Source organism: Trachypithecus francoisi, unplaced genomic scaffold (assembly GCF_009764315.1).
Source record: "Trachypithecus francoisi isolate TF-2019V2 unplaced genomic scaffold, Tfra_2.0 Lachesis_group0, whole genome shotgun sequence".
Lineage (NCBI taxonomy): Eukaryota > Metazoa > Chordata > Mammalia > Primates > Cercopithecidae > Trachypithecus > Trachypithecus francoisi.
The window spans coordinates 160,734,734-160,747,461 of record NW_022681453.1 but is presented as its reverse complement, the minus strand read 5'-3'; the positions used below and the strand labels follow the sequence as shown (position 1 = coordinate 160,747,461).

The window sequence follows — 12,728 nt, the reverse complement described above, 5'->3', positions numbered from 1 at the left end:
TCACGTAAGAGGATAGTGGCCAACTCTAGGACATATGATATGGTACTTTTGGAACTGTAAGGTTCACAGCCCATATGGCAGTACCTGTCAACCCTGGACCTCCTTCCTCCCGAGGCTGAGTTGAGAATTCCATGAAATAAACTATACGATGAATGCACACACCAGGCTAGATCTGGTATTCACTAGAGGTTGGCTCCCTTCTTCTCTCACCTGAGGTACATTCCTACATTCCAGCATTTGGAAAAATATCCAGCTCTGGGGTTTGGTGACCTGGTTTCTCCAGGGTAAAACTTATGTACAGTGGTTTTTAGGTCCATATTGTCATCCTGGAACTGGAGGAACATTTCTGACCCTAGAGAATGGATTGAGGTGTGACCCTTGATGGTTTAGTGGATGCCAAGGTCAATAATTAAAACCCAGGGGTGTCATCATATCCTAACTTGGGGCACCCTTGGAGAGCTTACCAGAAAACACCGTCTTTGTTGTTTTTCTCAGTTTTCCAACAGATGGAGAAGCAGAGGTGTAGGGAATGGCTGGAACATAATGTGTGGGACCTGAATTTGCCCAAGGTCCTTATCTGGTGCATCAGAGACTTGGAGCCTCAGGCCAATGTTCAAACAGTGAGGTCCAGAGGGAGGAAGCATCCTGGCCAACAGCAAGCAGCTGATGAACAGCAGAGGACAGAGATGAGGAGGAAAGGAGAGAGGTGAGGGAAGGACCTGAAGCTGCTGCCAGGACTGAGAGAGGAAACCGTAGGCAAGTCTTTTCTCTTGGGTCCCTGGAGCTGCCTCCTGACACTTTTCATCCTCCATTGCCTGTGTGGACGTGTGTTCACATTCACATGTGCCAGTACACATAGGGATGTAGAAAGCCCCAAAATAGCTAGATTGAGTCCTAGCTTGTAATTTGAGGTCTGGAGCAAGTGATCACCACACTTGTGATCTGAGGTCCTTGAGCCTCAGTTTACTCATCTGTAAAATGGGGTTGCCTGATGCCTGCCTTGCCCACTCTTAGGTAGTAAAATGTACAAACGAAATGGTCTACCCCCACAGCCTGCACTGATCCAGCCTCCCCCACCACCAGCAGAATAATCTGGGAGGTTGGGCACATGACCCTGCATCAAAGAATGCATGAGTGCCTCTCTGCACACAGCCCTGGGCAGTGCCCTCTTCTCTTTCAGCTCAGTGAATGATGGAAACTCATGGAAGACAGCAGACAAAGCAGCCCTGGGGATAGGGGAGATTCCAGAGAGGCCCGTGACCAGGCCACAGGGATGCTGGGGCTGTAAACCAAAAGCCACTGGACTCTGTAAACCCACTGGGCACCACAGAGGCAGAAGGGGTGATGAGCGAGAGGCGAGTAGTAGTGGACTTGCCCACCGGTGCCAGCTCCAGCATGCCCCTCCAGAGGCGCAGGGCATCCTTCAGGGGGCCAAGGTCATCAACCTCCCTGGATAGCCCCCCAGCCTCCAGGACCAATGCCATGAGTGGCCTTGTCCGAGCACCCGGGGTCTATGTAGGAACAGCACCCAGTGGGTGCATAGGTGGCCTGGGTGCCCGTGTGACCCGCCGGGCCCTCGGCATCAGCAGTGTCTTCCTTCAGGGCCTGCGGAGCTCAGGCCTGGCCACAGTGCCGGCTCCAGGTTTGGAGAGGGACCATGGTGCTATTGAGGACCTAGGGGGCTGCCTGGTGGAATATATGGCCAAAGTGCATGCCCTTGAACAAGTCAGTCAGGAGCTGGAAACACAACTGCGGATGCACCTGGAGAGCAAGGCCACACGCTCAGGAAATTGGGGTGCCCTACGGGCTTCCTGGGCCAGCAGCTGCCAGCAGGTAAGTGTCCAGACTGTGCCAAGGGCTTTGCAGAGGGCTGGGAGGGGCTGCTGAGGGCAGGGAGTAAGGTTGTGAGTAGGCTGAGGCCAGAGAAACTGACCATAATGCCCTACACTTTCACACTTAAAATGCTCATGATAACAACAATGCTACCTTTTACCGAGGTTTACTAGGAGCCCACGCTAGCCCCCATACGTGCACTATCCACTATCGTCTTTACAATTCAAATAAATGCTATGCAGTGGATCATTCATTGATTGCATTTTTCAGATGAGAAACTGAGGCATATAATTTTCCCAAGACTTCAAAGCTAGTAGAGGGATAGAGATGAGATTTGAACCTGAATTTTTGTGCCTTCAAAGTTGCCCCATTACCCTGAGCTGCCTCAGTCACCTTTACTGTTGAGAAGGGATTTTTACAGTTATTATCCAGTCAAATACCATTGGATGGATGTGGTATTAAGAACAATGAATAAATGGAAGTGTGTTCCTGTATCCACCTATAACCACGCTGTTCAATAGAAATATGAGATACGTTAATAATCTACAAGTTTCTATTACCCACAGTAAAACAAGTAAAAAGAAGCAGGTGAAGTTAATAGTATAGCTTACTTAACTCTATATGTCCAGAATGTTATTTCAACATGTAATCAATACAAAATATATGAGTGAGATAATTTACATTCAAGTAGAACTTTCTGCATGATGAAAATATTAATATCTTATATCTACACTGTCCAATCTGGCAGCCACTAGCCAGATATAGCTATCAAGCACTTGAAATGTGGTTAATGAGACTGAGGAATTGCATTTTTATTTTATCTAATTTTCATTAATTTAAATGTAAACAGCCATGGGTAGCTAACGGCTATCTTATTGGACAGGAAAGGATGCAGAGGTTTCATCTTTCTCCCTTGCTTGGTCAGCCCTGCTTTTCCCACTCTCCAGGGTGATTTCTGCAGAGTCTGGAGCTCATCCATCATGTCTGGCCTGCAGCCTGTAGTTCTAATGCTGGGACTCCAGCCAGCATTGCACCTCTCAGCTGGTCTCTCTGTGGATGGCTGCCTTCTCTCCTCCTCTTTCTCTCCAGATGCTGGTCTTGGGATCACTCTGAGCAAAATCAGTCTCTAACCGACCAAGGACTGCCAACTCAGACCCTTGGCCCCCTAGAGTCCAGTATGCAGCCTCCCAAGAGGAAGTCACAAAATTTTATTTGTGTGTAGCTGGGGGATGCTAAGCAGGTGCACACAGGGACTCCCCATTTGCCCCTCCTGCCTCCCATTTCGTCCCAGGATGCTTCTCCTGCACTGCTCTCAGTGCCCACTGACAGCACAGAGTGCATGATGAACAGCACCGTCCTCTCAGGCTCTCCCCCTGGTGCTGCTGTTCTGCTTGCATGCATCTGGGCTGCGAGGGAGAACCATCTTAGAATAGTCCAGGGCCTTAATGCCTGTCAAATCTAAGAGGCAGCCATTCCTCCAGGATTCTTCACAACTGTCCAAATATTGTGCCATAACAACCACCAGAACATCCCTAGATACTCCAATATGTCAGCATCTGCTGGACAATCGCTTGCACTCAGATGCCACACAGACTTGTCAGGAGAAATCAGGTGTCCCAATGGCTAGGCTAAAAAGTAGGGCCACAAAACTTAGTTTATACTCAATAGATACCGACTTGCTCTGGCTCCAGATAGCTACAAGAGCCTTTGCAACGTACTGATTTCTCTGGGCCTCAGTTTCATTATCTACAAAATGGGTATAATAATGCTTAGATATTCATGCAAATCCACAGACAAATAAGATGACTGGCTCCTGCCTACCTACAGGTAGAATACAGACTAGGAAGCTCTAAAATCCTGCAAGAGCACCACAGCCACACACCAAGACACGCGACCTCTGTAGCTGAGGGCCAGGATCCCACATGGGCTCACTTTCCTCTTCAGTGATTGTAAATGAGGTCCTGGGTATGAATAAAGTTCTCTTTTTCTTCTTTTTTAAAAAATTCATGGACTTGAAGATAGAGTTAGACCAATTGATAAAATGAAGTTATTCTTTTTTTTTTCTTTTTTTTTTTGAGATGGAGTCTCGTTCTGTCACCCAGGCTGGAGTGCTGTGGTGTGATCTTGACTCACTGTAACCTCCACCTCCTGGGTTCAAGCGATTCTCCTGCCTCAGCCTCCCGAGTAGCTGGAATTACAGGCGCATGCCACCATGCCCAGCTAATTTTTGTGTATGTTTAATGGAGATGGGGTTGCACCATGTTGACCAGGCTGGTTTCGAACTCCTGACCTCAGGTGATCCACCCGCCTCTGCCTCCTGGAGTGCTGGGATTACAGGAGTGAGTCACCGTGCCCGGCCTGGAGTTACTATTTCTATATTGCACAGCCCAGCCTTTCAGCCATATTAAGCTCTATTCCCTTAAGAAGAACAAAAGAAAACTCCATAATTGAGAAATACGAGTTATTTTTTTGGTCAATCTGGCCTTGCGGAACTGCAGGAGGCCCCCACTAGGCCCTCACCCCTTTCGAGGCCTAGAGGAAAGGCCACCTCCCAGCCCAGTCATTTCACAAAGTGCTGCCTTCGTCTCACCTGGGGTCAGAGGCAGCCACTCTGCAGTCCTGGGCTCCAGAAATCCAGAGCTCTCTCCCTCTGCCCTCACTTAGGCCTCTCTAGCTGGGACTTCATACCCACCTTTCCAGACTCTGGGCTCTGGTGTTCTGTGCTCCTCACAGCACCCCTTATCCCTCCCGTTTCCCCACCTTGTCTGTAGAACTCCTCCTCGTCCAGAAGCCCAATTCCATGCCAACCCTCTGTGACTCCTCAGGGCCTGTGCAGGGCCTGAGGCCTCAGAGCAAGCTCTCAGCAACTGAGCCCCGAGTTAGCACCTAGAGAGAAATTCAACCTCCTTAGCCTGGGCCCCAAACAGAGAATCCAAGAGAGGCCTCAGTCACTCAAGAGCAGGGTGGGGATGTCCATTTTGGTGGCACTTTCTTGGATCAGGCTGGAGCAAGCAGTGGGGAAAGTTCAGAGCAACAATTTTCCATAAATGTTTGGGAAACAACATTCCCCTGCTTTTCAGAGGCGGATGAAAGAGTTGGAAAGGAGATGGGCTCTCCTCCCCGCCGCCACCACCCCAGCTGACACAGAAAGCTCCTGGGCCCATTCTGGGGTGTGGGGGCCCCCTGTCCCCTGGAATCTCCCCACAGCCTGTCTTATCCTTACCAAGAGGAGACAAAGACAAGTTTTCAGAAAAACCAGGAAGAGAAGCCAGGGCGAGGGAAACCATTGCTGTCACTGTGCAGAGAGCCGCACCATGGAAAGCAACACAAAACTAGGGCTCACACCACGGCAGAAGCAGGAAAGCCGTCCCGGGGAGGGGGATCTTCTCCATCCTTATCACTATATAAGCTTGCGGCCAGGGTTGGCTCCACGGGTGCACCGCCAGTGAAGTCTCATCGGGCCCTGCACTGGAGTGCAGCGACGCCATCAGAGATCACTGCAACCTCAAGCTCCTGGCCTCAAGAGATCCTCCTGCCTGGGCCTTCCAAAGGGCTGGGATTATAGGTATGAGGCACTGCGCCCAGCCAATAGTTTTATCTTTGAATTTGTGTTTTGAAAGTGAAGTCCGGTGGGACAATGGAGCATGGACCAGGGGCTCTTGAATGGTCCTACCTCCCTCCGTCTCCCTACAACGTGTTCTTGGCCCACCCCTCTGCCCCGGGATGCCCCTGGGTGGCAGCAACTGGAGGGAGAGGACAAGCCTCTTGCCCACCCCCGACCCAGGTATCTACAGGTGGCACTGAGGTCGTAATATTCTTGGGGGTTATCACCCCATCCCTACCAGCAGGACATGGCACATCAGCCCAGTGGCCAGTAAGAAAGGTACCGCAGCCGCTGGTGGGGTGCGCACATGCCCAGAATCATGGAGCGAGGCCTCTGGATGCCTATAAAGGTCTATATGAGCATCCCCATGCCCCAGGGAGTGGAAAACTAAATAGCAGATAAAAATTACCATGACAAGTTGAAACATGACAGAAGAAAGGAAAAGCAATATATTTGAGTAACTTAAATCGCACTTTGTTCCTGCTCTTTGAACAGGGGGCCCCACATTTTGCACTGGGATCCACAAATGATACAGCTGGTCCTGGTTAGCGTTCATGCACATGAAGCTCCATTCAATTCCAAACCTCTCTCCTCCCACTCCTTGCCTGGTTTAGAACCTCCAAGCCTCTTCTGCTAAGTGGTAAAAACAGACAGAAAAACCCCAGGTGGCAACTACGGAGGCTGAAGAAGACCTGGGCCATTTCCCTCTCCAGCCTTGCTCTGTACTCCTGACTTTTCTTACCAAGTGAAGGATGCTGACAATAGGCTCTGGTGGCAACATCAGGCCCTTTCATCCTCACATAGGGCAAACACAAGCTTGGGATAAGGCAGCCTTGTGCCTCGGAGCTGCAGATGAAAGGAAAGTGGGGACGGAGGAGCAGCCCTCAGAGACCAGGTGTCAAAACAAAAGGAACAGCTGAGTCCAGGGGGAGAATGGAGCTGCCTGAGGAAGAAAGGGAGCGCAGAGGTTCTAAGTTAAGGAGCCAGGACATTAGTCTAGGTCTCCATGGGAGAAAACTTCAGCTTACACCTCCAAAGGATAAGGCTGTCAGCTGGAGGAAATGGGAAATCAAAATTGTTGAAAGGCAACAGGATTAGAGTTTAAAATGGACCTGATTTGACTCTTTTTCCTGCTGTTCACAGCCCCTCTTTCTGTCCCTTGCATAGAGAGAGCCCACACTCAGGGAATCTGCCTATTTGAAGAACATGCTGGAAACTCAGGCAATCCAGGTCTGGGCCAGATTTCTCTCCCACAGGACTTGTGGTCCTAGAAGGCTTTCTTTTTAGAAAAAGAAACAAGAACTAATCCTTCTCCACTGAGTATAAAGAAAGGCAAAGGGTTTGTCGTTCATGATTCCCAACCTGGTATCCCTGGAAGTAGGCGACGGGGGCAGAATCATAATCTGCAAAGGCCTGAACACATTTCCCCAAGACAAAGTCACTCAGCCTGTTTCTCAATAAATGCAATTTGTTTGGTCAGAGCGGGCCAGTGGGGCATTTTCTCTATCAGCCAAGCTATAAGGGACACTACAGTATGGTTAGAAATGTAGCTACCAGAGAAAAGTCCATTAGAGAGATTCATTCCTCTTAGGAAGAGTGAGGTAGATGATTGGAAGAAGTATTTTGATGGGACACGGGGAGAAGGAGGCATGAGCCTGCTTCTCAAGGGTCTTGTTCATATAATACAGGAGGCCACTAAGCGGCTTTGTTTTTTTTTGTTTTGTTTTGTTTTGTTTTTTTGAGATGGAGTCTCACTCTGTTGCCCAGGTTGTGGCGCAATCTCGGCTCACTGCAACCTCCACCTCCCGGGTTCAAGCGATTCTCCTGCCTCAGCCTCCCAAGTAACTGGGATTACAGGTGCCCGCCACCATACCCAGCTAATTTTTTTGTATTTTTAGTAGAGACAGGGTTTCACCATGTTGGCCAGGCTGGTCTCGAACTCCTGACCTCAGGTGATCCACCTGCCTTGGGCTGCCAAAGTATTGGGATTACAGGCATGAGCCACCGCGCCCAGCCAGTCACTAAGCTGCTTTCTAAGAAAGGTGGTTTCTGGTTTCCTGGAGGCTATTTTCTAAGTTGAATGTGTCTGGAAAGCAGGAGAACTGCTAAAGAAAACAGAGGGAGACTAGGGCTTGGCACTCAGGGCCTCTTTCCATGCCCCTCTCATACACCACACTTAGCCACTCTTAAATCTCTTAAGATCTCTTAAAATGTGAGTTCCATGTTGGGAAATGGAAGACAGGGGGTGGGGTCAGTTTTCCATGGAAACTAGGGAAAACTAGATGTGATACAAAGACTGGGGATTTTGAAGCCAGACAGCCCCTAGCCTTACCACTTGCCACTTACCAACTGCATGACCTTGAGCCAAGGTCTTCATTGATCTCTACATCTCAGTTTCTCATCTGAATAATGAGGATGATTAGAGACTCCCTCTGACATGATGAAATATCTCTAAGAAGGAAACACTAGGCCTTCCACAGAAATCAAGAATGAGAAAAAGATGTCCGCTGTCTCTACTGTTCTGTAACATTGGTCAGAGGCAGCAGTCAATGTGATTAGACAAGAGAAAGTACTTGGTATAAAAATTGGAAAGAAAGAAGGAAAAATTTGATCTTTCTGGAAATCCCAGAAGGAACCATGTAAAAACTATACAACAAACAATAAGATGATTTAGTAAAGTAGCACATTATAAAACAACATCAAAAAGCAATGCTGAGGCCGGGCTTGGGGGCAAATGCCTATAATCCAAGAACATTGTGAGGCCAAGGCAGGAGGATCACTTGAGCCTGGGAGGTTGAGGTTGCAGAGAGCCATGATTCTACCACTGCACTCCAGCCTGGGTGACAGAGCAAGACCCTGTCTCTAAAAGAAAAATAAATAAATAAATGCTGCTGGGCATGATGGTACAAACCTGTAGTCCCAGGTATTCAAAAGGGTGAGGCAGGAGGATTGCTTGAGCCCAGGAGTTCAAGACCAGTCTGGGCAACAAAGCAAGGGCCATCTCAAAACAAACAACAAACAATGTTGTTTATATATAAAGAAAAAAGATACAAGAGATGAGAAAATCTCATTCATGATAGCATAAGATGAATTAGCTCTAAACTTCAGAAATATCCAAAATCTGTATTAGACAATAATCAAATCTTTCTGAAACACACAAAATAGTCTTGAACAAATGGAAAGAAACATCATACACTCAAATAGACTCAATAGCATAAAAATGTCTCTTCTCCCTAAGTCAATGTATCAGTTTAACGCAATCCTAATTTTTAAAATTCCATCTTTTTTTTCTAGAGTTAGATGAGTTGATTTTTAAATTCCCTTTATAAGAACAGAAAGACAAGAACGGCCGGGAGAGAAAAACTAAGAAAGAGTGGAGGTGGGGAGGTTGGGGAGGGGACCAGCAGCCCCACCAGACATTAACATATTATAAAGTCTCTGTAATTGAGATAGTTTAGCGTTGGCACAAAAAAGATCAGACAACCATGGAACAGAATAGAAAATCCTATAGTAAGCTCTACTGTGTTTGGAAATTGAGTATTGATGAAGGCAGCATTTGAAACCAATAGAGGGAAGGGTGGATTTTTTAATAAGTGATATTCAGACAACTAGACAGTCATAAGGAAAATAAGAGAATTGGATCCATTTCTTGCTGTACCCTAGGGTCAATTCTAAATGTATCCTAGATATAAAGTCAAAAATAAAACCATACAAGTAGAAAATATAGGTGAATTCCTTTATAACCTGGATGTGGGAAAAATTTTCCTTGTTACAATTCAAAATCCAAAAGCAACAAAGGAAAATATTGATAAATTTGATTCCGGGCGCGGTGGCTCAACCCTGTAATCCCAGCACTTTGGGGGGCCGAGACGGGTGGATCACGAGGTCAGGAGATGGAGACCATCCTGGCTAACATGGTGAAACCCCGTCTCTACTAAAAACTACAAAAAACTAGCCGGGCGAGGTGGCGGCGCCTGTAGTCCCAGCTACTCGGGAGGCTGAGGCAGGAGAATGGCGTGAACCCGGGAGGCGGAGCTTGCAGTGAGCTGAGATCCGGCCACAGCACTCCAGCCTGGGTGACAGAGCGAGACTCCGTCCCAAAAAAAAAAAAAAGAAAAAAGAAAAATTTTAAATTTTTGCATTTCAAAATATCACCATGAGCAAAATTAAAAGATAAATGACAAACAAGAAAAAAAATTGCAATGTCGGATACAAAAGGTTAAAATAGCCCTATTCTATACACAGCATTTAAAATTTGAGGTTAAAAAAAAAGCCGATAGCACTCTTTTATTTTTAAATATGTTAGAGATAAGGACAGTTGGCACAAAAAAATAGATGAAAATGGCTCCTAATGTCTCAACTGCACTTATACTAAGAGAAATTTTTAAAATCTACCTGAGATACCATTTTTACCTATCCAATTAGCAAAACTCTAAAGTATGTCAAACTATTTTGTTGGTGAAGCTCTAGGGAAGCAGGCAAGTTTATACAGTGTTGATGGGGATAGAAAATGTTACAACCCCTGTGGAGAAGAATTTGGCAACATCTAGACAAATTATACAGGCATTTATATATATATAATCTGACCCAACAGTCCTGTTTCTAGGACTCACTCCCAATGACCCATTGCCAAAAATATGAACGAGAAGTATGTAAAAAGCTGTTCCCTGCAATCCTATCTGTAATACAAAGTACTGGAAACAATCTAAATACCTCCCAGTAGGGGACTAGTTGAATAAACGATGATGCATCTGCAAAGGAACAAGGAGCAGCTCTATAACTACTGTGGAGTGATGATCTCCAGGATATGTCATTGAGCTCAAAGGCAAGATGGAAAGAGTGTGTATTTCATTGTACCATCTAGCTAAGAAAAGGGAAGGATATGAATATATACATACATATCTGTTTACATTGAAAAAACATGGAATAAAAGAAACCGTAAGTGTTTTCACATGTTACTTATAGGAGGGTGGAAGGGAAAAAGTAGCAGGGAAAGGTAGGACGCTAGAGTTGTTTTAATGTATCGTGTTATGTGGAGATGACTTTGGAACCATGAAAATATTTTACAGAATTGTATAACAAAAATAGATTTCAAAAAGCCAATTCTAAGAATCAAATATAAAAAGAAACAAATGAATTCAACTATGTATCAAATTGATAGCATAGTCACACAAAGAAGAATTATTCCAAGTGACTTTTTAAACCACAGGAATTTAACTGTACATTCCTAGTGGAGATGCAAAAGATAACAGAAAAAAAAAAAAAACCAACAAGTTTTCAGTAATCATATTGGTGGTAGTAGCACTGACACTGTTATTCTGACAGTGGTGGGTGTATGTGTGTGTGTGTGTGTGAGTGTGTGTACCGTGGGATAAAGTAAGAGAGTAACTGTATTTGTGTTACTGAAAACTGAGACTTGAGTATGAATGAAAGGACATACAGTTGTAAGATGCATGAGGTTTAGTGACAATTCTTTAGTCTTGAATTTAAATTGGAATTATCAGTATAAAGTCATGATATATGTGATCATAAAAATAAATATATGGCTATCTCCAAGTCTGACCACTGAAAAGATCTAGAAGCAATGGCCAACTTAGTGACCATGAACATTTTTAGCCTCAGATTTGGGTCTCTAACAACCATCTTTTGCTAAAAGAATGGGGGCTCCTTGTAGAAATGGCTGAATCCAGGTTTGAGGATAGGAAATATACAAAATGAGTCTGAAACATCTTGTCATACCAGAAAGCAAGGACGCTATGAAAAACTACTACAGTCATGTCAGAAGACTTAGGAGGCAATTCAAATAAGCTCCCACTAACCAAAGATGGTTGGGAATCAATAAGAATATTATCAGGGCTTCCAGTAAGGTGAACAAGAAGACATCCATGTGCTGGGAGGGTGGCTACCCCAACTCCATGGGGACAGAACTCTTGTGCTCGGGACTCTTCTACACCTCATGCTGTGGAATCTAAAGCAACAGCAAAGCTGAGGTCCAGCTGCCATAAGGATGGACACCAACGAGGCTGCATTGGGGACAAAAAGAAGTCAAGATAAGCAACACGAACCATAAAGACAGGAGTGTGCGGTGTGTGAAAGAACAAGAAAGCCGGGATCAGGAAATTCAACAGGGTGAAGTCACCTTCCCACCTAACTCTCTTCTCTCTGCTGAGCCATACAAAGCTACTAGCAAGGAAGATAAGTTATCAAGTTGTATCCAGAGTAGGCTTGGAAACTATGGTGAAATGAAGGATTTTATAGGAGACAAATCTATACCAAGGCTTATCGCAATTTCCAAGCCTACAGTACCACCTATAACATATGAAAATGGACCCCAGTAGGACCTCTGCACCCAGCATTTCTCAGTCTCAGAAACAGTCCTCAGGCTTACAGAGTGGACACAGTAGCCAGTAGACCAGTGCAGGTGGCAGCAGTGGCACTAACAGTGGTGGCCAGAGACATGACTGTGACTCACATAGCAGTAGTGGGAGCAGAAGACCAGAGAAAAATGCCAGCATGGATCACAGCACTCCAAGCCATGCTCTTCCAACCCTGGAAAACCCCAGGCTGTCTCTTCATCAAGCTCCAGTAGTTCCATCTCTCATGAGAGTGACCAGCATAGCAAGGAATATCAGCGCTCCAAATCACCTGGTGACCCTAATGCAAACAGGGGTTCTCCCTCTCATGTATCATTTCCAAGTGGGCAGCACTCAAATCCGCCTTTCCCACCTTCGTTGATGTCAAAGTTCAGTTCAGTGTTACAGAAACCTGCTGCATGTGTGCAGCCCATGGGCGGACAGGAGTCTATGAGTGGACAGGAGTCCATGGGTGGACAGGAGTCTGTGGATGGACAGGAGTCTGTGGATGGACAGGAGTCTGTGGGCAGATTGGAGTCCGTGGAACCAAAGCTGTCCTCTGAGTGCTACAGTGGTCAGTCCCATGGTGACAGCACAAATGAGCTGCAGCCCAGCAGCAAAGCACATCTCACCAGGCTGAAAATACCTTTCCAACCCCTGGACCTAAGTCACACATTCAGAGTTTTTAGCACTGTGACTATGTGAAGCAATTGAACACGAAATTCTGATTGAACTTGGACTGCCTTGTTGCCTTAATCGTAAAGAATGTAACAGTTTAGAGATGTTTTAAAAGTTTGAAGACTTGTGAGCGACTCCCAAGTGAATCCATAGAGACTTGTTAGCTCCCCTCTTGGGAAATAGAGAAAATGTCATTTACAGTTTTCATATATTAAAATGATAAGTCAGTTATAGAATAAAAGCATAATCCTCAATTTTTA

The 12,728-nt window shown here is 45.9% G+C and overlaps 1 protein-coding gene across 1 annotated transcript in view; it reads left to right on the top strand.

The window, feature by feature from the left end:
- Nucleotides 1–1,275: 1,275 nt before the first annotated feature.
- BFSP2 (beaded filament structural protein 2) overlaps nucleotides 1,276–12,728 on the top strand; it is a 64,117-nt gene continuing 52,664 nt past the window's right edge. The window contains exon 1 of the mRNA XM_033212656.1: nucleotides 1,276–1,833. Within this exon, the coding sequence (XP_033068547.1) occupies nucleotides 1,345–1,833 (489 nt within the window). The 5' untranslated portion in view covers nucleotides 1,276–1,344. The remainder of the gene's footprint in view (nucleotides 1,834–12,728) is intronic.